The 26055-nt window shown below is 42.1% G+C and overlaps 2 protein-coding genes across 3 annotated transcripts; both read right to left on the bottom strand.

Annotated features, from left to right (window-relative positions):
• Positions 1 to 141: 141 nt before the first annotated feature.
• On the bottom strand, positions 142 to 14260 carry LOC124131017 (cation-dependent mannose-6-phosphate receptor-like). 2 transcript variants are annotated; one of them, XM_046494080.2, is made up of 7 exons: positions 14071 to 14260; positions 11242 to 11332; positions 10435 to 10550; positions 5614 to 5701; positions 4948 to 5039; positions 4020 to 4146; positions 142 to 1315 (listed from the first exon to the last, which is right to left on the bottom strand). In XM_046494080.2, exons 1-7 carry the CDS (start codon positions 14223 to 14225, stop codon positions 1256 to 1258), a joined length of 729 nt encoding a protein of 242 aa, XP_046350036.2. In that variant the 5' UTR covers positions 14226 to 14260; the 3' UTR covers positions 142 to 1255. The 2 variants fall into 2 exon arrangements, with proteins under 2 accessions (XP_046350036.2, XP_048245818.1); XM_048389861.1 differs by lacking the exon at positions 11242 to 11332 and having other exon boundaries at positions 14071 to 14206.
• Positions 14261 to 18773: 4513 nt separating this feature from the next.
• Positions 18774 to 25248, bottom strand: LOC124131137 (uncharacterized protein 3-like). The gene is made up of 6 exons (XM_046494230.2): positions 25143 to 25248; positions 23424 to 23499; positions 22613 to 22636; positions 22451 to 22474; positions 21245 to 21466; positions 18774 to 19198 (listed from the first exon to the last, which is right to left on the bottom strand). Exons 2-6 carry the CDS (start codon positions 23497 to 23499, stop codon positions 19008 to 19010), a joined length of 537 nt encoding a protein of 178 aa, XP_046350186.1. The 5' UTR covers positions 25143 to 25248; the 3' UTR covers positions 18774 to 19007.
• Positions 25249 to 26055: the final 807 nt, after the last annotated feature.

Genomic DNA, 26055 nt, shown 5'->3' with positions numbered 1-26055 from the left:
AATATTTCAACCTTTGTTATGTCTGCATTGTGATGGTTGATCAATGCTAAGATGTCAGTTTTATATTAGACAATAAAGGAATCTTTGTTTGCTTTTTAAAAGGAAAAGATTGCCGTCACCAACATTTTGTGTTATCGAACACGAACACGAACACGAAAACAAAATGCATAGAAAATATTTCTCATATGACACAGTGCCCATGGTGTTTTTCCATAATCATCCAAAGATCATATAAGACTGATATAGAAGTAAAAAAAGCCATTAAATACGTACCCATAATCCATTAATCAGGAAACCCGTTAATCGGTCAATTCCACTGTCGTCGGAACCCCCGTACATGTGACCCCGTGCAGCTAAACATTTCCATGGATACCATTTTGTTAATGTGCACGTGCAAGTGTTTCTAGTTGTAACGATAATCAGTGGGAGTATTAGAAACGACGTGTCTGCAGATACACCTCTGTAAATATCAGTAATAAAGACTTCACAATCCTGTTGTCATGGTTACCACATTTTGCGACCACAGACTGTGTTTACAGATAAATATGCGAGAGAAAATCAGTGTTCATCCACACACACACCTACCTTGGCTTTCCCTGCTCTTTAAACACCAGTGTACATTGCGGTGAGTGAGTGAGTGAGTGTGTGAGTGAGTGAGTGAACAGTAATATTCATTCTAGGACATTGAACCCCGGCCAGTGGTTGATAGCATGAGCTGTTAATCAAGACCGTTTGGCTAGAAGATACACTTTTGATTTCAGGGGTACTTTTTATTGTACACCAGCAGCGACAGATTAGTGAGTGGATGGGCTGGTTTACCACCGCTTTATATTAAACCGTTTTTTCGTTTTATCAGCTCGATGTGATACAGGTCTTAGACACTAACGACTTAGGTGCTTACAAACCTAGAAACATAATCACGGCGAATCTGGGATTCGAACTCACACATGAGGTTCTGATGCACCTAAGAGACCCCATCCCCGGGAAGACACAAAAAAAAGTACTGTTTCCAATGAAGAATTTTGGTGCAGTCCAGTGCTGTTTAATTAGCTGTACACTCGGCTGTCTTTGATTATCATCATCATCATAATCATCATCATCATCATAATCATCATCATTATTATTATTATTATTATTAGCATTATGTGACGTCATCATTGTTGGTATTACATTGCCAGGAAACATTATGCTGGTTGGAGTCAGTGTGAAGCGCCTGTTCCCTGAGTAATCATGACACGGACCAGTCCGATTGCCGTCATATTTCAGAGTAGACTTTGTTTCCCTTGCCGCACCGAAACACGAACAGCAACCCTGTCTGTAACAAGAGGGAAAGTGAGTGAGTTTAGTTAAGCGCCGCTTCGTACAATATTTCAGTTATATAAGTTATATCACGGCGTTTCAGTCTGATGTGGGATGAGGGCGAATCAGGGATTCGAACCCACGATCAAAGGGTTCTCTGCGGAAAGAATGCGCCTTATAGTTAGACGATGCAAGTCTTACTTAAGTACTTTATGCTTTGGTGTAACCAACGAACATGGTGCTGACAAATCAAGAAACAGGCGAATCCGAGATTTGAACCCACTACAAATGTGTCTGGTAGCGGTATGGAAGCTTCGTGTCTGTTATTGAAAAAGAAACGAAAGTTCCCCCTCAAATTTTATTGTCCTTACTGTATATCTAGCGCGTGAAATATGTTTCCAGAGCCTTTCTCATGCCTCGCTCTTTGACGATTTCGAGATTTTTTGGTTAGATTATCAACAAATCACAAAATTGTGAATACGAACATGACAGCAATACGTTAGCCCTTGAATATATGTAGTTTGCATATATGTTGTTGCGTGGAACCCTCTAGCATACAGACCATTAACGTAAGTTCTTTAATCAGATCAAATGCGTTTTAATCGATGTCTTGATATTCGTTATTGTAATTGTAAAACGCTGCATCAATAATTGACTGAATCGCCATTGTCGAGCTGTCTCTGAGCGTGCATTAGTGTTGACTCATAGCAATGCGATCGATATATAGATATTTCTAAGTGTTGATACGAGTACCATTTTAGATTTTAGGGATTAGTTTAGATCGACGATTGTCGGGAAACTGGGACTGCTGCAATGTCGGTTTGAATTGGAATAGGTTAATTGAACGACTGGATAGCTAAGTAGCTGGATGCTAAAGGCATTATTAATCACTCTAAAATTGGAAGTTCTACAGCCTCTATTCATCCTGCATATGTCTGTGAAGGTAGGCACATCTACTTTCTATTTGTACACTCACGTGACGTGCCACCTTCATCACCCACACACACCCGTGTCAACAATACTAAGTCAAATTAAAAACTTCACATTTTTAAAAGTAATCCCATATATGATATACAACGGACAAATGTATAAGAGAAGGTAATTTTTAATCATTAATGTCCAAAGAAGGATTTTATTAACGGTGGTAACCATAATTTGTTCCAAGCACCTACGGTATTCGGTAATAACATCAATAGTTTAAATCAAAAGTCCCAAGCACAAGAATCTGATGGCACACAAGATCAGTAGCGTGTATGGCCACCATGTGCGTTGACAACTGCCACACAACGCCTCCGCATAGACCTTGTGATGCTTGTGAACACATGATTGGGAAGACGACGCCATTGTTGCTGCAAAATGGTGCCAAGATCTTTCAAATTCTGTGGTTGGTTCTGGAGAGTGCGCAGACTTCTGCCAAGAGCATCCCAGACGTGTTCGATGGGATTGAGGTCGGGAGACCTTGACGGCCAGTCTATGACGTTGACTCCCGCATTCTGAAGGAAATTCCTTGTCAAAATTGCTGTGTGGGGTCTGGCATTGTCGTGTTGGAAGATCAAACCGGGTCCATGTGCTGCCATAAAAGGCAGAAGTTCTGGTGCCAGTACCTGGTCGCGGTAAGCAGCAGCGTTGAGGTTGCCACGGATGACAAGAAGCCTGGAACGTGCATTGCCGCAGAAAGCACCCAACACCATGACACTTCCGCCTCGAAATCTGTCAACTTCCTGTACACAACACTGGGCATAAGTTCATGACGGCGCCTCCACACCCTCGCCCTACCATCAGCAAATCGAAGATTAAATCGGGATTCATCATTGAAGACGACTTGAGTCCAGACGTTGACGTGTGTGTAATTGAGTCAGATTCGGCCCGCAGTATGGCCGTCGTGCTTTAAGGTGAGCAGTTCTCAGACGGTTTCGAACAGTTTGCGAACTCAGTCTACCCATAAACAGTTCATTTCTGGTTGATGTAGCCGTCAAAAATCGGTTACGGAGGTGACGTAAGACAATCTGACGATCCTCTGCATGTGACGTCTCACGTTGTCGACCTGGCCGAGGGCGATCAGCGGTGCTACCCGTTTGCTGTAGACGCGTCTGTAAATCATAAACAGTCCGTCGACTTCAACCCATATCGTCCTTGCGACTTCAGCTACGGACGTTCCCGTCTGCAACATGCCGATGGCACGTTCACGTTGCACATTTGAAAGGCGTGGCATGACAAATGGCCGTAAAGACTTTTGTTTTCTTGTGTTTTTCTTTTTTTGTAAATGACTGCTATGAAGTATGGCTGAAAACACGTGCGGTATTATGGCCACGTGACCAGTTGCACGTGAAAAACCACTTTTGCCAATATAGTGCTGTGCACATGATTTTGATCGATTCACCTGCACAAAAACGGGTGTTATCTGAAGACAATACGTGCCCATTACTGTTTAAATACACAATAAGGGCCCACAATGATAACTGGTCAAAATGTTAAAATTTTAGGATTGTGAAGTTTTTAATTTGGTTCAGTATACATGACACACACACGTGACGTGTCACCTTCATGACATACACACACATACACACACACATACGTATCACCTACATGACACACACACAAGTGATGTGTCACCAAAAATTATACACACGTGGCGTGTCATCTACATCACACACACACGTGATGTGTCACGAAGAATCACACACACACGTTGTCACAACAATCAGTCACGTGACACCTACATGTATGGCTCCGAACACGGAGTACCAGAAGCTGTAGTTAGGAAGTAGTTCAGCTCCCGATGCCTTCCGTACAAACTTCTGGAAGATTACCCCTCCGACGATGTACAGGATCACACAACCTGAAATTCTGTCGAATAAACATCGTGCATTTGTCGTTAGTATTCCATGTCTCTTCAGTACCATTTTACATTGCAATAGTTTCAGGACAATTCTACATCAGGACAGGGATGTTATGTCATAAGTGAGTGAATTTTCAAAAACTTAATATTCTCATTATGTGGTCGGATGATATAAACATGGTCAACGAGTGATTGAAATGTGAAATGTACCTACATATCCACACTATATGTCGGATGACCAAAACATCGTTGAACTTCAGATCGCGAGTGAGTGAGTGAGTGAATTGGGTTTAACGCCGCTTTTAACATTATTCCAGTTATTTCACGGCGTGTCAGCTTAATGTGGGAGGAAAGCCCGAAGTGATGCAGGTCTCAGACGTTTACAACTTCGGTGAAACCCACGAGCACGGGTATGGTGCTGACAAACCTAGAAACATAATCGGGGCGAACCGGGATTCGAACCCACAATCAGAGGTTTCTTGCATGCCCAAGGGACGCAACTCTGCACAGCGAATCGATTAGACGACTGGGCCACGCGTGTCCCCACTTCAGATCGTGACTGAGCTGGTTTTAATCTCTCCATTAAAAGTATAATATTATATATTTTAACTACGTGTCAGATAAAGATAAAATAAGAAAATCCCTTAATTACACAGATCGTAGACATTTTACTACATTTGTGAAACTCAAGATCACGTGTAAGATACAGAGACCAAGGATCCTGGCACGACAAAGGGCCGCAACTCTGAATGGTGCCGTGGTGGATGCATTCTGGGTTTAATTAAAGGTAAATTAAGTTGTCAACTTACGCAATAACGACGACGGTTCCTATTGAAACAGGACCCGACCCCTCTCCCCCTCCGCTCCCTGGACAGGCGTGTTTACTGTGAAGCGTTAAGTACTGAAACAGACACGCAGTCCATGACACTGTGTGTTTCGAGGTTATTTGCAAATTAAACGCAGAGGTACAGAAATAAATTATGAAATATATTGACTATGTAGATCAATAAATAACTCATAAGTATGAAACACACAGGTTGAGGTATCAAACAAGACCATAACATGGGTCAAATTAGTGTCAGCAGCAAAAAGGAACCGGTCCTAGAATTAGTGTAAGTGCTCTCATGAATATTCTGAATTTTGTCACGGTCGACTGCCCTGAAACAGCCTTTGGGAAGTCGGATCAGGTCGTAAAAGGCATCAGCCTTCTAGAAACTGTCTCATCCCGAAACTCCTCGACCGACCACGACTGTCGTGTTTGTCGAATTCAAAGGAAGGTAATACTTCCTGTAACAATCTGTACCACTAGACATTTTACCAGCCCTTAAATCATTTCACTACAGGTGAGTTACAACAAACTGCCACAGACAAATTGAACAATTACACTGTTATGTGTGCATTCATGCATACACCATCACATGCATACACACGTCACTGTAATATGTTATAAGCTCTCTACATGATAGTTTACATACATATTGCTGGCTCCTGGCCGGTTTTTCCCCCGTCACGTCAAGTTTACCGGTCACTTTTTTATCACACTTCAACGTCACGTAGAGCGTTCTGTAAATTGAAATTAAACATCACAAGTAAGGGGCGGCGGATGATATGATAGCAGGAACGTCAGTCGAACACACAACAACACCGTGTTCGATTTCTCCTTCCATGGGACCTTCCTAATATGAGTGAGTGAGTGAGAGAGTTGGTCAGATCAGGTGTGTGGTGTGGTGGCGAGGTGAGGTGAAATGGGGTTTAACGTCGCGTCCAAGATTATTGCACGTATATAGCGACTTGCATGTACGTGTGTGTGTTTGTGTGGCTGCTTGTACTAGTCCGGACTGATGCCGATTTATAGTGCTAGCTCACTGAGATACCATGCCTCAGTTTAACATGAATACCCCACTCAGACACAGTATACTGACTCCGAGCCGACCAGTCCTTGTTTTAGCTCCTAAATGCCGAGCGCCAGACAGGGTAACAACAAGTACCATCTTTGAACGTCTTTTGGTATGACGCGGTCAGGGATCGAACCCCGGACCTTCCGCTCTCCGGGCGGACGCTCTACCACTAGACCACGGAGGCGGTCAGGTGTGTATGTGTGAGTGAGTGAGTGGGTCGGGTGGGAGTGAGTGAGTGAGTGAGTGAGTGAGTGAGTGAGTGAGTGAGCATTGGACGGATGGTTTAGTTGAATGAATGGGTGAGTAAGTCAGTGACTGCGAAGAGTTTCACTCCGCTTTTAACAATATCCCAGTGATATCACCACGGGGTACATCAGAAATGAGCTGCAAACAGTGTACACATATGGAGAATCGAACCCGGAACTTCGGCGTCACGAGCAAATGCTTTAACCATACTACTGACTCACCTGTCCTGTATCTGCCCTCCGTTATGTCATTGATTTGACTCACCTCGCTCCGTCTGTGTACTCTACTGTACTGCATATCAATTATTTGACTCACCTCGCTCCGTCTGTGTACTCTACTGTACTGCATATCAATTATTTTACTCACCTCGCTCCGTCTGTGTAATGTACTGTACTGCATATCATTTATTTGACTCACCTCGCTCCGTCTGTGTACTCTGCTGTGCTGTGCTGCATATCAATTATTTGACTCACCTCGCTCCATCTGTGTACTGTACTGTATATCAGCTTTTTTACTCACCTCGCTCCATCTGTGTACTGTATTGTATATCAATTATTTGACTCACCTCGCTCCATCTGTGTACTGTATTGTATATCAATTATTTGACTCACCTCGCTCCATCTGTGTACTATACTGTATATCAATTATTTGACTCATCTCGCTCCATCTGTGTACTGTACTGTATATCAGTTTTTTTACACACCTCGCTCCATCTGTGTACTGTATTGTATATCAATTATTTGACTCACCTCGCTCCGTCTGTGCACTGTGCTGTGCTGTGCTGCATATCAATTATTTGACTCACCTCGCTCCATCTGTGTACTGTACTGTATATCAGTTTTTTTACTCACCTCGCTCCATCTGTGTACTGTATTGTATATCAATTATTTGACTCACCTCGCTCCGTCTGTGCACTGTGCTGTATATCAATTATTTCACTCACCTCGCTCCGTCTGTGTACTGTACTGTATATCAATTATGTGACTCACCTCGCTCCATCTGTGTACTGTACTGTATATCAATTATTTGACTCACCTCGCTCCATCTGTGTACTGTATATCAATTATTTGACTCACCTCGCTCCATCTGTGTACTATACTGTATATCAATTATTTGACTCACTTCGCTCCGTTTGTGTGCTGTACTGTATATCAATTATTTGACTCACCTCGCTCCATCTGTGTACTATACTGTATATCAATTATTTGACTCACTTCGCTCCGTTTGTGTGCTGTACTGTATATCAATTATTTGACTCACCTCGCTCCATCTGTGCACTGTGCTGTATATCAATTATTTGACTCACCTCGCTCCATCTGTGTACTATACTGTATATCAATTATTTGACTCACTTCGCTCCGTTTGTGTGCTGTACTGTATATCAATTATTTGACTGACCTCGCTCCATCTGTGTACTGTACTGTATATCAATTATTTGACTCACCTCGCTCCATCTGTGTACTGTATTGTATATCAATTATTTGTCTCACCTCGCTCCATCTGTGTACTGTACTGTATATCAGTTATTTGACTCACCTCGCTCCGTCTGTGTACTGTATTGTATATCAATTATTTGACTCACCTCGCTCCGTCTGTGCACTGTGCTGTATATCAATTATTTGACTCACCTCGCTCCGTCCGTGTACTGTACTGTATATCAATTATGTGACTCACCTCGCTCCATCTGTGTACTGTATTGTATATCAATTATTTGACTCACCTCGCTCCGTCCGTTCACTGTACTGTGCTGTATATCAATTATTTGTCTCACCTCGCTCCATCTATGTACTATACTGTATATCAATTATTTGACTCACCTCGCTCCCTCTGTGTACTGTATTGTATATCAATTATTTGACTCACCTCGCTCCGTCTGTGTACTGTGCTGTATATCAATTATTTGTCTCACCTCGCTCCATCTATGTACTATACTGTATATCAATTATTTGACTCACCTCGCTCCCTCTGTGTACTGTGCTGTACTGTATATCAATTATTTTACTCACCTCGCTCCGTCTGTGTAATGTACTGTACTGCATATCATTTATTTGACTCACCTCGCTCCGTCTGTGTACTCTGCTGTGCTGTGCTGCATATCAATTATTTGACTCACCTCGCTCCATCTGTGTACTGTACTGTATATCAGCTTTTTTACTCACCTCGCTCCATCTGTGTACTGTATTGTATATCAATTATTTGACTCACCTCGCTCCATCTGTGTACTGTATTGTATATCAATTATTTGACTCACCTCGCTCCATCTGTGTACTATACTGTATATCAATTATTTGACTCATCTCGCTCCATCTGTGTACTGTACTGTATATCAGTTTTTTTACACACCTCGCTCCATCTGTGTACTGTATTGTATATCAATTATTTGACTCACCTCGCTCCGTCTGTGCACTGTGCTGTGCTGTGCTGCATATCAATTATTTGACTCACCTCGCTCCATCTGTGTACTGTACTGTATATCAGTTTTTTTACTCACCTCGCTCCATCTGTGTACTGTATTGTATATCAATTATTTGACTCACCTCGCTCCGTCTGTGCACTGTGCTGTATATCAATTATTTCACTCACCTCGCTCCGTCTGTGTACTGTACTGTATATCAATTATGTGACTCACCTCGCTCCATCTGTGTACTGTACTGTATATCAATTATTTGACTCACCTCGCTCCATCTGTGTACTGTATATCAATTATTTGACTCACCTCGCTCCATCTGTGTACTATACTGTATATCAATTATTTGACTCACTTCGCTCCGTTTGTGTGCTGTACTGTATATCAATTATTTGACTCACCTCGCTCCATCTGTGTACTGTACTGTATATCAGTTTTTTTACTCACCTCGCTCCATCTGTGTACTGTATTGTATATCAATTATTTGACTCACCTCGCTCCGTCTGTGCACTGTGCTGTATATCAATTATTTCACTCACCTCGCTCCGTCTGTGTACTGTACTGTATATCAATTATGTGACTCACCTCGCTCCATCTGTGTACTGTACTGTATATCAATTATTTGACTCACCTCGCTCCATCTGTGTACTGTATATCAATTATTTGACTCACCTCGCTCCATCTGTGTACTATACTGTATATCAATTATTTGACTCACTTCGCTCCGTTTGTGTGCTGTACTGTATATCAATTATTTGACTCACCTCGCTCCATCTGTGTACTATACTGTATATCAATTATTTGACTCACTTCGCTCCGTTTGTGTGCTGTACTGTATATCAATTATTTGACTCACCTCGCTCCATCTGTGCACTGTGCTGTATATCAATTATTTGACTCACCTCGCTCCATCTGTGTACTATACTGTATATCAATTATTTGACTCACTTCGCTCCGTTTGTGTGCTGTACTGTATATCAATTATTTGACTGACCTCGCTCCATCTGTGTACTGTACTGTATATCAATTATTTGACTCACCTCGCTCCATCTGTGTACTGTATTGTATATCAATTATTTGTCTCACCTCGCTCCATCTGTGTACTGTACTGTATATCAGTTATTTGACTCACCTCGCTCCGTCTGTGTACTGTATTGTATATCAATTATTTGACTCACCTCGCTCCGTCTGTGCACTGTGCTGTATATCAATTATTTGACTCACCTCGCTCCGTCCGTGTACTGTACTGTATATCAATTATGTGACTCACCTCGCTCCATCTGTGTACTGTATTGTATATCAATTATTTGACTCACCTCGCTCCGTCCGTTCACTGTACTGTGCTGTATATCAATTATTTGTCTCACCTCGCTCCATCTATGTACTATACTGTATATCAATTATTTGACTCACCTCGCTCCCTCTGTGTACTGTGCTGTACTGTATATCAATTATTTGACTCACCTCGCTCCCTCTGTGTACTGTATTGTATATCAATTATTTGACTCACCTCGCTCCGTCTGTGTACTGTGCTGTATATCAATTATTTGTCTCACCTCGCTCCATCTATGTACTATACTGTATATCAATTATTTGACTCACCTCGCTCCCTCTGTGTACTGTGCTGTACTGTATATCAATTATTTGACTCACCTCGCTCCGTCTGTGTACTGCACTGTATATCAATTATTTAACCCACCTCGCTCCGTCTGTGCACTGTACTGCATATCATTTACTTAACTTACTTCGCTCCATCTGTGTACTGTATCTGTAGCCCATCTGTCACGTCATTTATAAACTGTGCTTTGTCCTGCTTGCCCACACTGGCGAAGTCTCCAGTATTCGTGTCTTGCTGACAGCCCTGATAACAGAAGAGAGTCAATTCGTCATTTGAACACTCTCATCATCACGGACATTGGATCCTATTTAACATTCTAGTTCAATATGACTGTTGCTAACCGGGAAGCCTGAAATGTAATTGGTTCGGTGTAATGGCGTGAGTAAGTGAATTGTATTTACGCCGCTTTTAACTTTTAGCAATATCGTAGCAATTCACACGTTGAACCAATTAGCGTATCGAGTCCGAACCTTCGCGACGAGCCAGCGCTTTAACCACAAGGCTACCCCGCCGTCTCAGGTTAAAAGGATGTCACCAAGGTGGGAATGAGATATCATTAATAAACGGAACTTCAGAGACTTAAGTGTTTCCGTGTTATTTCTGCATAACTGTGTATATCAAAACGACTACGCTGTGTTCTAACGCCATCATGTAGCATGCATATAAATACAATAAACTACGGTTAGAACGAACCGAAAGGGATCACTAATTTTAGTTCGTTATAACCGAAGTTCGTTATAAGCATGTGTGCAGAATATATACAGCAGGTTAGCGTGGTTTTATACTGCGACTTCATGCCATGGGACACTAGAAACGGGCTTCACACATTGTACACATATAGAGAATCAAACCCGGGCCTCAGACGTTCAGATCGAAGACTGTAACCACTATGCTACCCCATCATCCCTGCGGGTTGTGAAAATCAGTACTTTACCGCGACTCCGATGCAGGTGCCCTCGGTGAATGGATTACACGGATTCCAGGAATACTTGAAGTACCCCTTGGGGTCCAACAGGTCAGTGAATCTGAAACAGGCATCAAAACTTTAGCGCCTGAAGGTATCCATTCTCAATTCTCTGTCACATCAAGACGAGCGCCATATGCACAGACGGGAACTCTCGTGGGTAACATCCTCGTTTATCCAGGGTATAATTTCACTTCTATTCTGATAAATACCCTTGACCCATTCGCAAACCGAATCTTTGTATTGAGTCTCGAATGGCACAACTTGAAACTCATAGCTACCGTGAAGATTCGGGATAGAATTGGTCTTCAGCAACCCATGCTTGCCGTAAGAGGCCTCCAACGGGATCGCTGTGGTGGTCAGTCTCGCTGACTGAGTTGACGTCACAATCAAATGACATCACTAATGGCCCTGCTACTGAAGCATTAAGCAGTACTTTTTACACTTAGACGCTGCTTATTACTGTCTACAAACTGAAATAGTTGGAAGAATGATGTTGGATGATAAATAAATCCTACCCTCGTGTCTTTTGATATCAAGTATATCAAGACTCGTTCGTGAACAGGTAAGCTCATACTGCCCCACAAGTTGCACCTGATCAATTAGAGTTCTTTACGAATTACAATACATGCATTAGTCACAGCGAAACTTTCATATAATCAAATTTGTAGTTGGAGAGGAGACATTGATTACTGCCAATATTGCCATATTGTGTTTGATACGTCCGAGCGATAATGTGATGCGATCGATCGATAGATACGTATCCTCCTATCGCAGCGTAGTGTATCAATGTAGCATAGTTTGATGGGGCCATACACTGGTGACCGTTGTCGGCCATCATACAAACGACTTACCCAATGCAGTCAGCCCGTCAGGCAAGGATGTGATCATGATACAGGGGGCCTGGTCCTTCTCGGAATCAACGTGCCATTGGTGTGAAGCGATGTGAAGCGATATACTTTGTATTGCATTCTTTTGTGTGTTATACTTGCTTGTACGAAGCGCCTTTTTGTCAACTTAAAGGCACGAGTAAAAATATTGAAACACGAATTTAACCATTTCCTTATTATCAACACTGAATACATAGCTGTTTTGAAGATTGAGTGAATATGGTTTTACGCCGCTTTTAGCAATATCCCAGCAATACCAAGACGGGGGACACTAGAAATGGGCTTAACACATTGAACCCATGTCGGGAATCGAACCCGGGTCTTTGGCGTGACGAGCGAACGCTTTAACCACTAGGCCATCCTACCACCCCCTGTTATGAAGAGGTAGGGTACGCGTCGTCTGTCATGACCCTTGTCGAGATACTGGGAACGTGGCCAACGCGTCGTCAATATGTAGAACGTGTCGTGTATGTTGAAATGGAGTGCTACCGAAAATTACTGATAAGTTTGAATTTTTTAAAATGATAATAAACATTATAGTGTTTCAGATTTGCGGCTGTTTTGGGGTATTTTATACCAGGAGATTTAATTTGTAAGGCATTAGATGGAGGTTTCAAATGCTAAAGATTTCAAATATTTAATAACACCCGCTAATCTGAAAACGTTTATTGACATTTAAAAGTTTCAAAACTATCAGTAATTTTCAAAAAACAGCTGTGAATGTTATGACGTCACGATAACCTGAGTGACGTCATATTCGTCTGTGACAACTGAACCTTTCTTGTTTGCGTGTGCAAAGAACAAAACAAATAAATCGAAATTATTCTCATAAATACAGTTTAGGCGTTAAATAATGAATGCACTAATAATTTCGCGAAGTTTTTTTATCGAAAAAACAACAACACTTAGATCTACTAAGAAAAACATACCAGGAAGGCCCAGAAGATTTCCGACTTTCATCACACTCCGGCGCAGTGGTGACTTAGCATAACACCACTGCCACAGGTATTTTACACATCACGTGACCGGACTTTTCTCTCGTTTGTAAACAAGCGTTTAATCAGAAAACAGAATAGACTGGCCAAATGCAAGCCTTTCGCTGCGCTTAACATATTGTTTTCATAATTATATAGATATGCTACTACAACGGCGACAGTGAGGTGCATGACAATATATGTCTGTATCAAAGTGTGGGGCGGTCGGGTAGCCTAGTGGTTAAAGTGTTCGCTCGTCACGCCGAAGACCCGGGTTCGATTCCCGACATGGGTAGAATGTGTGAAGCCCATTTCTGGTGTCCCCCGCCGTGATATTGCTGGAATATTGCTAAAAGCGGCGTAAAACCATACTCACTCACTCACTGTATCACAGTGACCGTATTGCCAGCTCTCCGTGGGGCTTCGATGACAGCACGTGGAGCAGGACAACAAATGTAAACAAAGGATAACAAATGGAAGTAGATTTTCACGTATTAGGATACTTTCTTTATGAACCGTAACCATTCTTTGACATTTGTTTATCAAAATGTGTAGACTTGTCAAACATGAAGCGGATGAAAAGCATGTGCAATATCTTGAATGGACTGTGACAGATGTGCCGAATCATCACTATGCTGGCTGCCGACTGCAAGGAACTCTAGGTAGGAGAGTAGGCTTTCATGTGCCATTTAACAATGTTTTCAACCAATCAGATTGTCGCACACAAACCCATTCACTTTACGGTACAATATAATGTGCATCGTGGCACTAACGCCGTTCTGAGCGTGAAACCCTTTATCCCTTGTTTTATATGAATATTCATTTAGACGCTGACTTTGAACCACATTGACAATAAATCGTTTTCTGCTGGAGTTTATGAGATTCCACATGAGCTGTAATATTTCAGAATGGGATAATAAAGCCTCAGTACTCACGCGGCCGTACCGTCGGTCTTTGCAAGGGGTGTGAGGTCGATCAATCCTTTTGAATCCCGACATGAGCAGGACGTAATCTTTTGACATAGTTCGGCTGAATTACACACAGGTAGGAAGACGCTACACAACACTGACAGTAGAAGCACAATAGACATATTCGTCAAGCGGCGTGTCCTTTTAAACTACAATGTGCATGCTGGGATCAAAGGTATTCAGATAACATAGGGGCCATGTTATCTGCTGATATTACTGTTAGGATGACAGCTCACTGAGCGCTATCACACTCAATGATATATTGAGACCATATATACTCGCTAGTAAGACCGCCTCCGTGGTCTAGTGGTAGAGCGGAGGGTCCGGAGTTCGATCCCCGGCCGCGTCATACCAAAAGACGTTAAAAGATGGTACTTGTTGTTACCCTGTCTGGCGCTCGGTATTAAGGGGCTAAAACAATTACTGGTCGGCTTGGAGTCAGTATACTGTGTCTGAGTGGGCTTTTCATGTTAAACTGCGGCATGGTATCTCAGTGAGCTAGCACTATAACTCGGTATCAGTCCGGACTAGTACAAGCAGCCACCGACACACGTGCATGCACGTCGCTATATAAGTGCAATAATCTTGGACGCGACGTTAAACGCAATTTCACCTCACATCACTAGTAAGTGACGGGTTGGTGAGTGAGTGAGTGGTTATTTTTGCTTATTGTTAACGCCGGACTCTGCAATATCCCAGATACATGACGACGGTATGTAAACAATCGAGTCTGGACCAGACAATCCAGTATTGACTCAATAAATCCCATTAGTCGTCCCTTTACGACAAGCATGGGTTGCTGAAGATCTTCACGGGTGGGTCGGGCGAGTGAGTGAGTGAGTGAGTGGGTGGAGTAAGCGAGTGATGCATGGGTGGATATTGGGTGGGTATTGTGTGAGTGGCAAGGGCCACTTATGGAAAACCTCCTGCCCTTAATATGTGCTCTAACTATAGAAAACCTCTTGCGTTTAATATGTGCTCTAACTACAGAAAACCTCCTGCCCTAAATATGTGCCCTAACTGTGGAAAACCTCCTGCCCATAATATGTGCTCCAACTATAGGATAACTGCTGCCCCTAATATGTGCTCTAACTATAGAAAACCTCCTGCCCTAAATATGTGCCCTAACTGTGGAAAACCTCCTGCCCATAATATGTGCTCTAGCTATAAGACAACTGCTGCCCCTAATATGTGCTCTAACTATAAAAAAAACCTCCTGCTCTTAATATGTGCTCTAACTACAGAAAACCTCCTGCGCTTAATATGTGCTCTAACTATATGAAACCTCCTGCCCTTAATATGTGCTCTAACTATAGAAAACCTCCTGCCCTTGATATGTGCTCTAACTATAAGATAACTGCTGCCCTTAATATGTGCTCCAACTACTGGTGTCCAACATATAGGAATATGTTTGATCCTGATGAGCAGAGATACGCTGGACACCGAGTGTGTCAATGGTAAATAGATGGACATTTTGTAGATAAAAGTTTGGATACGAATGTGTATGAATTGTGATTTTCCCTCTGTCACATGGATAATCTGTAGAAAGTCCAGAGACCCGGCGATATTCTATAGAAAGTTCCTCTCTCCCAGAGATATTTTTGCATTAAGGGGTGGTGGAGTAGCCTAGTGGTTAAAGCATTGGCTCGTCACGCCGAAGACCCGGTTTCGATTCCCCACATGTGTTCAACGTAGGAAGCCCATTTTCCGGTGTCCCCCGTCGTGATATTGTTGGAATATTGCTAAAGGGCGGCGTAAAACTCCCTATTTGGCATTTGAACACAATCCATATGACACACATTACAATGCTAACTTCAGGGACTGTGTGGCGTGATACATCATCAAGCGACAAATGTTACTTATTAATCAGTGGGATCGCACTTGCAGCCTTGGTGTTTGTATCCTCGTGATTAACGGCAAAGCTCTTCAGAATTTCTTTTTCAAGTGCATGTAGGTGCGGTGGGTTAGCCTAGTGGTTAAATCGTTCGCTCGCTACGTCGAAGACCGAGTTCGATTCCCGACATGGGTTCAATGTGTGAAGCCCATTTCTGGTGTCCCCCGCCGTGACATTGCTGGAATATTGCTAAAAGCGGCGTAAAACCATACTCACTCACTCAAGTGCTTTAACGCCCTCAAGAGATATTTTACGGCCGTTTCACAAAGTGTGCTGGAAACTGTTGATGAATCCTGTCCCTCGGGATTGGTGACGGACATAAACACTCGGGGTCGGTGATGAAAGGGTGTTCAATATTACATGTAACTGACTTCAGTTGTCTGCATGATGCACGTGGTCTTTCTCTCACCCGCTGTCATCGAATTCGTTGATATATACCGCGATTACGCTATTGTTTCACTATAAAGCACACTGATTAATGTGTTTTTTATTCTTTCTGGTATTTCTTGCATTGGGACGTTTTGCTGTCTTGTTTACATTTTCAACCAAATCCTCGCAGGTGTATTATATCCTCACGACCTCACTTAACGCACATCTCAAAAGCATAGAGAAAAGGATGCAAACTGAAGTTTAATTACTGAAAAATATCGAAAAAATAAAATACATCAATGAGATTTTTACGTACTCCATTTTTTTCTTTCCTTCTAAATTCGTCTCAGCAGGTACAGCATTTATATACATGTCATGGCAATTAAATTGTGGTACATGGTATTCAAGAAGTGTACAGCTATTACTGCATATAAATTCTTGCTTGTAAAGTCAACGTGACTGCATCAGTGTGTATTACAGGTTAGTTTTAAACAAAGGAAGGAACTAGAAAAGTTTTTACAAATGTTGAATCAAATACCAAAAAGATTTTATTTGCGTCCCGTTTGCTGAGTCCCGTATACCCTCTAGACCACACACACACACACACACACACACACACACACACACACACATCTCACGGACTAACAGAAGATTGGCAGCTTTAAATATCTCCAGGACATTTGGACGGCAAGCAACCAAACCGATTTGAGACCATGTAGCTGACGTAGAATATATATATTATATTATTTTATTTCATAATATAATTGAAATATTATGTTGTATTATAAGATGTAGAATATAAACAAAATCAGGTACACACTGGGTATCCTTCATATTGGCGGATTGAACACCAGCAGGAGGTGTCGGCGACGACAGGTAATCGCTAGTGTCGAGTACGTTATCTTTTTCCCGAAATACAGATACCGTTGTACTCCCCGGAACCCGAAACCGGTATCTCTATAGAACCTTGAGACGTCATAACTATGGCCAAACGTCAGAGCCTGTACATAGTTTATTTTGAACTTACAAAAATGGAGCCCATTCTGTGTATGGTTTGGGCTACTAACAATGAACACAGACGTTGATCGCCTCCATGTCAGACACAGTTCCAATGCAGAGAGTCAGCTGTGATCTGCAGATTGTGCAGACTGTGATCTGATATATAAGTAAGATAACTTCTCTATCATTTACCATGAAGATCATAGCCTTACAGGGGCAAGGGTGGCCCAGTCGTCTAAGGCGCCGCGATTCGCTGTGCAGAGTTGCGTCCCTTGGGCACGCCTGAAACCTATGATTGTGGGTTCGAATCCCGGTTCGCCCCAATTATGTTTCTAGGTTTGTCAGCGCCATACCCGTGCTCGTGGGTTTCACCGAAGTGGTAAACGTCCGAGACCTGCATCAGTTTGGGCTTTCCTCCCACATCAAGCTGACACGCCGTGATATAACTGGAATAATGTTAAAAGCGGCGTTAAACCTAACTCACTCACTCACTCATAGCCTTACATGTTACATTATGTCGAAGGGTTTATATTTTACCAGAAAACCCTTCAAAGTGCTCTTTGTTAATTGTAGTGAGAGCAAAAATACATTTACTGCAATCGTATCGACAATTGCTTGCAGCGCAACAGGTGTTTTAAAACGAAAACTTGACTTGTGAAATTGACGGATAGCAATGGCCGGTATGACTTGTTACATAATAAGATGTTATTTGTTTGTTTTAATATATGACGGCGGTCTGTAAATAATCGATTCTGGGCCAGACAAACCAGTGACTGATATCATGAGCATCGATCCACGCCATCTTTTGTTTTCGTTGTTATTTGTCCCTGCCCCAAATATACGACAAAATAGGTGTTGGGCAAGTATGAAGACCCCGATTTGCTTCCGAATACAGTTCTTACGGGAAGTATTTTTTTCTGGTCGTAGCTGTTGCATAACACTTTGTATTATTCAGTCGAGGCTTGTTTCCTACCAAGTCGATTTAGGGAATGCGTTTGTCTCATAACTGTAACAGTTCCGGTGATTTCTGAAGAGTGAGTGGGTGAGTATGGTTTTACGCCGCTATTAGCAATATTTCAGCAATATCAAGGCGGGGGACACCAGAAATGGGCTCCACGCATTTACCCATGTCGGGAATCGAACCCGGGTCTTCGGCGTGACGAGCGAACGCTTTAACCACTAGGCTACCCGACCGCCTGGGTTTCTGAAGAAAGGGTATGAACAGAAGACACCGACAATGGACAAAGCAGTTTGAAAACTAGTGGATTATAACTTGTGAGACATCATTGATAGTAGCAAACTGAGATACATTGTTTTAGAAGATGTTGGCCTGTGTTGGCCACACATTTTCGATGACGACGTGCTTGATGCAGCTTGATTAGAGGCAAGGAACAATACAAGACACACATACTGTATAAATTAACCCTTTATTTGGTGAGTATAAGCCAGTACACAAGAACAACACGGACTTTATGATGTGATCATTTTAAACTGAACATTATTAATTTGCTTAGCTTTAAATAATTCCGATTCATCCATTTTGTGTTGCAAACCCCACTGACATATATCTTTCGACCACGCGTCATCCGTAAAATGAATGATGTATACCGTTGTCATTGCCTCCGAGTAGTTTCAGTTACTTCTATTTGCCGACGAGAGCGCTTGCTGCAAGCGGAATGTCAGCTATGTCGGACACCAGAGCTCCAAGGCGTTCATTAGTCTGCACACAGCGGCTTTGGAGGAGTTTCCCAGCCTCCAGCCTCCTACCCTGGTCCGAGAGGATCAATAATCGTGTCGCAGGGTTCATTTGAGTTAGAGGTGATCCAGGTATCGCTGACAAAAAATGAAAAGATTCATGAAGAAGGATATTATGCGAAGGATGTGTTTCTCTGTGGGTACACAGAGAAGGATATTGTTTCTCTGCGGGTACACAAACGATAGTATGCGTCTGTAAGTACTTAAAGAAGGTTATTATGTGTCTGTGAGGACTAAAAACGGTTAGTATGTGTCTGAGTATTTAAAGAAGGATATCATACGTCTGTGAGTATTTAGAGGCTGTGATGTGTCGGTGTCGGCTACAAGGTTGGGTAGCCTTGTGGTTAAAGCGTTCACTCGTCACGCCGAAGACCCGGGTTCGATTCCCGACATGGGTACAATGTGTGAAGCCCATTTCTGGTGTCCCCCGCCGCGATATTGCTTGACTATTGCTAAAAGCGGCGTAAAACCATACTCACTCACTCCTAAAGGATATAATGTGTCTTAATACTGGAAGAATGATGATACATGGCTGTGGTTGTTTGAACCATGCTCTGCCGTGGTATTAACTACGTGCTGTAGCACGTGCGTTGCAGACACACGTGACGTTGCTAATGAATAATTTGCATATTCGTATATGAAGGGGGTCGGCGTAGGGTTCTCGATAGGAAGCGACAACCTGGAGACGATGACGATGACAATTATACTTTATACATGTAGATATATACATACAAAACACACTATGTGCCAGGTCAGCACATAGTGGTAGTGGTTATTGTCTCGGTGCCCCGGAGCACCCAGCCTTACCCTAGCTAGGTTGAGGGTAACTCGCAACCGATTGACGGTTATGTTTGTAAACAAGTGATGATTGCCGTGACGCCGAATATTCTTACCCCTGCTAAACTATTTTCTTTCTTTGTCAATTTGAATTTCTAGTTCATTTTCAACTGTCGAACCAATCTGATAAAACAAACAAAAAGCGTAAATCCGTCTCGAAAATCTGGTCAGTCGGAAACTGTTTCCATATGCACTATGATGGAATTCCCAGAGACATAAACAAACATATAACCGTGACTACAGTTGCGGTAAGAGAGCAAACATCAAGATTCTTGTAATGGCCGCTTCCGCACTGATGGCAGCGATCACTCTCCTACCCAGAGTTCAATGCGACCAGCATAGTACCTCTGCCCTAGGCCAGCGCCATGTGACGTTTCGTTAAATCTTCCACAGTCCATTCAAGATATTGCATATGTTGTTCATCTGTTTTGACAAGACTACATATCTAGTTAAACATATGTCATAGAATGGTTAACTTTCATTCAGTAAATATCCTAAATCGTGAAAAGCTATTTCCATCTGCGTTTTTATCCTATGTTTACATTGGTTGTACGGCTCCACGTGCTGTCATCGAAGCCCAACGGAGAGCTAGCGATACGGTCACTTTGATGCGTAATTATGTATTGTCATGCAACTCACTGTCGCAGTTGTAGTAGCATATATATATATACTTATGAAAAACAACATGTAAAGCGCCCAAAATACTTGCATTGGTCCGTTCTATTCTGATTTCCGAAAAACTGCGTTTGTTTACAAAAAAGAGAAAAGTCCGACCACGTGATATACAAATTAGCCTGTGGCAGTGTTGTTATGCTAAGTCACCAACTGCGCCGGAGTGTTGGCAGCGATGTTACCGAGAGTGTAACGAAGGTGTCACGCGCTGGGAAGAAGCTTGGTCAAATTAAAGAAAAGGGACATAACTATTAACCAATTCATCGATAATCCGGTGGATTAAACTGGCTACGGTACCTTCCGGATTTAAGAGGTTTCACTATATGGTCTCGGACGTTTACCACTTCGGTGAAACCCACGAGCATGGGTATGGTGCTGACAAACCTAGAAACATTATCGGGGTGAACCGGGATTCGAACCCACAATCATAGGTTTCTGGCGTGCCCAAGGGACGCAACTCTGCGTAAAAGCTCATCCATTTTGACTTACATATCGTAGTCAAATACAACCATTACCAGTACGATTAGACTTTGATAATGTTTCATTGAATCATAAGGCTTAAATAAATGTCTTTATTCCATAAATCTAGGAGGTTAAAAATGATGAGTGGCTTACGCAGTGGCTTCATGTCCAAGGAGTCCATAAGAAGGTACTTCAATACTGGGCTTCGACCTACACAAGGAACGTTCTGAATGGCGTCGATAGCTGCCATTCTCTTGGTGTAGTCACTTGATAGCACTGCCTGGGAGACAGCCATCTTCCGCATAAACTGCATGCCGGCCGGATTGGGGACAGGCGGCCGGTTGATCAAACCAGCCCGGGGGGGATGGAAAGGACCTTGACATAAACAACTGATTTAGCACCTTACAAGCATATCTATGGGTAACAATACGATTTTATAAACAAATTGTTTGAATGAGTGAGTGAGTGAGTGAGTGAGTGAGTGAGTGAGTGAGTGAGTGAGTGAGTGAGTAAGTTGGGTTAAACCCGCTTTAAACATTATTCCAGTTATATCACGCGTGTCAGCTTGATGTGGGAGGAAAGCCCGAAGTGATGCAGGTCTCAGACGTTTACCACTTCGGTGAAACCCACGAGCACGGGTATGGTGCTGACAAGCCTAGAAACATAATTGGGGCGGACCGGGATTCGAACCCACAATCATAGGTTTCTGGCGTGCCCAAGGGACGCAACTCTGCACAGCGAATCGCGGCGCCTTGGACGACTGGGCTACCCGTGTCCCCCAAATTGTTTCAGCAATAATATATGTACTGTAGACATACTTATATGTTGAACAGAGTTTGAGTAAAATAGACATATATTCCTTAATAATTTTAATTTAAAGAGGAGCCTTTAAGTTTAATTGTCTGTTATATTATTAATCATGATGACAAAAATGTTGTTCGGAACACTTCTAATTGGTGAAGGTGTGTTAGTGACTAGGATAGCAGCATTGTCGCCATATACTGGTGACAAAGCGTGGACAAAGGTACCCTTCGTGTTTGTTAACTTTGAAAGAAAATGGAAAGTAATGATGGTTGGTTGGTTTGTTGTTAAACGCAGCACTTAGCAATATTCCAGCTATATGACGGCGGTCTGTAAATAATCGAGTCTGGACCAGACGATCCAGTGATTGACACCATGAGCATCGATCCACGTGATTGGGATACGATGACATGCATCAACCAAGTCAGCGAGCCTGACCACCCGATCCCGTTAGTCGCCTCTCACGACACGCATAGTCGCCTGTTATAGCAAGAATGGGTTGCTGAAGACCTATTCTACCCCGGATCTGCACGCATGGTAAACATCCTGATGTCTCACCTCGCAAAGCACCTGGTGGTGGACCTGTTGACAGAAAAGGTGGATAGGTCAAAGTATAAAATAAATCACATTGTTATGTCGATATGAAGAAGAAGAAGCAGAAGAAGAAGAAGAAGACGAAGAAGAAGAAGAAGAAGAATGGTAAATATCCTGATGTCTCACCTCGCAACGCTCCTGGTGGTGGACCTGTTGACAGAAAAGGTGGAAAGGTCAAAGTATAATATAAATCACATTGTAATGTCGATAAGAAGAAGGAGAAGAAGAAGGAGGAGGAGGAGGAGGAGAAGAAGAAGAAGAAGAAGGAGGAGGAGGAGAAGAAGGAGGAGGAGAAGAAGGAGGAGGAGGAGAAGAAGAAGGAGGAGGAGGAGAAGAAGAAGGAGAAGAAGAAGAAGAAGAAAATAATCTGGAGTTCGAAGCTTAACGCTCGTAATAAAGTCGAAGTCACAAATACTTATACTGTATCCGTTCTTTTGAATTCTGGTTGATTGGACGAAACAATAAATTCAGGGTGGAGGCTCTTCATGATAGAATTGTAATGCGCACTTTTGCACACAGTTATTTGTCTGATGATCCTGTTGTGAAGCATGTCAAGATGAGAACAAAGCATTCCACGGTTTCCTTAAATGAGGATGTGGTTGACGGTGTCAACCAAGCGAGGTCCCCCATATCAAATCTGCCTAGACTATGTTCGGTGTGTCGAAAGGTAAGCAAACCCGCAATCCTACGCTTGGATGAGTCGGCTGGCCTGCTGTGTATACACGCAACACACTGTGTACCTGGAATGTGTCTTATACCACCAGACAACAGACTTCACTCCGTAGATAAGGGAGTGCAGAGTTGCGTCTCTTAGCCATTCCAGTATTCGCTGTACCTTTATGTTTCACCAAAATGGAAAACGTAAAACGCCGGAATTTAACTGAAATACTGTTTAAAGCGGCGTAAAACCCAGTTCACTCACTCACTCCGTTGTTACCTGGATAGATTTGTGCACAGACAGAGACAAGGACACATGCCAGGGTGAACACCCACGCTCGCATAACAGGAATCATCTGTAAGTAAAACATAAAACTCTGGAATAAAACGCGTTTACAAATTTACACATGTACGTGAGTGTACATAAATTTACAAAGAAAGAAAGAGGTATACATGAGGCCTTTTTGTCCCTCTTGAAATGGCAAATTATAGTTGCTAAAAGTTTTTAGATATTGGTTTGAAAATGACGATGGTTGTTCAAATGAGTGACAACTAGCTTTGTTTCTTTCTCACACCTGTGAGTTTTGGACTTACAATATGGTCAAATACTTTAAATATGGATAAGATGAGTGAAAAGGGCTTGCTTTTAGAACTTCAAATGAAAATCTAACTACGAGCAAGTGACCCAAGATGAAATATTCACTTCATGTTTGCACTATTCGTATGTACATATATGAACATCAGTTTTGGCTGGAGGCTTTTTCATATTCAAATATTTAAAAAAAACACTTCGTCAAAACCTCTACGAGAAAATAATCAAAGCAACGAGTAAATGATAAACTTGAAATAACGAGAAAATAATCGAAATTACGAGAATAAAAACTCGACATTTCGAGAAATAAACAAATAATTGAAATAACGAGAAATTACGATTTAAAAATAAATATATTTGCTACCAAAGTGGCACCATTAGGCTCTCGTAAAAGTCAGCCCTTTTGACACATTTCGCATTAATAACCTATGCATTTAGTGTTGTCATAAGTCTTAAAGATGCAGTTGTTGGAATACAGTATGGTTCACATTCATATGAACTCTAAAGAACAATTTCTGTAGGTTTCCTAAAATTTTAATTTATGCAGACCCCGTTGGCCTAGCATTTCCTGTATGTAAGTGCGTGTTTTGGCTTGTAAATGTATACTAGTATATGCTTGTAAATATTCTCACTTGTTTTGCCTTGTAATACTTGATTTACAATCATTTACATGTAAGTAAAAGTATGCATTTCTTGCAGTGGTAGCCTGTCGTACTTCTTGATAAACCGATGACGGCAAAGCATCTGACTGTTGTCAGTGACTTGTAGCAAAATATTTGATGAGGATGAAGAGTAAGTAGACGAGTGGCCCAGTCGTCTAAGGCTGTGCAGAGTTGCGTCCCTGGGAACGCCAGAAACCTACGATTGTGGGTTCGAATCCCGGTTCGCCCCGATTATGTTTTTAGGTTTGTCAGCACCATACCCGTGCTCGTGGGTTTCACCGAAGTGTTAAACGTCCGTGACCTGCATCACTTCAGGCTTTCCTCCCACATTAACCTGACATGCCGCGATATAACTGGAATACTGTTAAAAGCGGCGTTAAACCCAACCTTATTCATTCACATGTTTTCACTCATTATGTTTACACACTAACTGCAAAGGGGCAGTTGAGGTAGCCTAGTAGTTAAAGTGTTCGCCTTGGTTCGATTCCCTACATGGATACAATGTGTGAAACTTATTTCTGGTGAAATATCTATAATATTGCTAAAAGCGTTGTAAAACCACACTAACGCACTCAACCGGAACATCTATTCAAAACAGCGTTAAACCCAAGCTGCTAACTCAGTATTAAATATTTTTTCCACGCTAACACACAATCCTTTATAACTGTCAGTTTTACCTCATGCCAAACTCGGCTCACATATCAATACATCTTCAAAAGAGCAATTGATTAATGAAACTACTTACTTTATTCGTTTACCCCAGCGAATATCCGTTGATATTGTCCGGGGCAGCAGAATTCGGGACTATCTCTCCTAGGGTTGGTCGCACTAGTGTCAAGTCGTATGACGTCATTAATAAGCTGTCAGTTGTTTGTGAATGCAAGGGTCACGAGGGGTGGGGACATATGCTCCAGGAATACAGACAGGTAATTGTTGATAAGCTCAGACTGCATTTACGTTCTACACAGTACTCATTATGAAGAAACAACGCATCTAAAGTTTTCTCATAAGAAACTAAACGCATCTTATAAGGTTCATTTTCTCATCCTAAAATAACGAAACTCCAGTTTTCTCATTCTAAAATAACGAGAAAATAAATTTCTCAGGCCAAAGAAAGCATGGGCTGGAAAATTGTATTTGACCGAAAAATTAGAAACGTTATCAAAACGTTACCAGGCTGAAAACACTCGCTGAAACATTGCAAACGTACGGTCCGTACAAAACTCTTATACCCGTATTAAATACATCACCATCGAATCGCTATTTCTTGTCTGTTTCATATTTAGCCACTATCAAACATAAGTATACACTTTCCTTTGCATGGCAGTTCATTTGAATACGTTAAAGTTTAATGTCGTGAACAGAAATAAAGTTATACATGTTAAGCGTTCTCTGAGAAATTACCTAGACCAATTGAGTGAGTGAGTATGGTTTTATGCCGTTTTAGCAATATTCCAGCAATATCAAGGCGGGGTACACCAGAAATGGGCTTCACACATTTATCCATATTGGGAATCGGACCCTGGTCTTCGGCATGAGGTGATCGCTTTAACAACTAGGTTACACACTAGGATCACATTTTAAAACATGATTTTGAATTAAATACATATTTAAATCTAGATTGAGGTTGCGAATTAACATTTTTTTAATAATATGTG

Source organism: Haliotis rufescens, unplaced genomic scaffold (genome assembly GCF_023055435.1).
Source record: "Haliotis rufescens isolate VD_foot unplaced genomic scaffold, xgHalRufe1.0.p SCAF_10, whole genome shotgun sequence".
NCBI lineage: Eukaryota > Metazoa > Mollusca > Gastropoda > Lepetellida > Haliotidae > Haliotis > Haliotis rufescens.
This window is presented reverse-complemented; position numbering and strand designations above follow the sequence as displayed.

What these genes read in the sequence shown, in the direction of transcription:
- LOC124131017 (XM_046494080.2), bottom strand. Translation starts at nt 14,225, where the DNA reads ATGTCTATTGTGCTTCTACTGTCAGTGTTGTGTAGCGTCTTCCTACCT. An exon ending in GCACCTGCATCGGAGTCGCG is followed by an intron (nt 10,551 to 11,241) that starts GTAAAGTACTGA and finishes TTCTGTTATCAG; the next exon opens with GGCTGTCAGCAAGACACGAA. An exon ending in CGGCCAGGAGCCAGCAATAT is followed by an intron (nt 5,040 to 5,613) that starts GTATGTAAACTA and finishes TGTCTGTTTCAG; the next exon opens with TACTTAACGCTTCACAGTAA.
- LOC124131137 (XM_046494230.2), bottom strand. Translation starts at nt 23,499, where the DNA reads ATGATTCCTGTTATGCGAGCGTGGGTGTTCACCCTGGCATGTGTCCTT. An exon ending in CTGTGCACAAATCTATCCAG is followed by an intron (nt 22,637 to 23,423) that starts GTAACAACGGAG and finishes TTCTGTCAACAG; the next exon opens with GTCCACCACCAGGAGCGTTG. An exon ending in CTTGGACATGAAGCCACTGC is followed by an intron (nt 19,199 to 21,244) that starts GTAAGCCACTCA and finishes ATTTTTTGTCAG; the next exon opens with CGATACCTGGATCACCTCTA.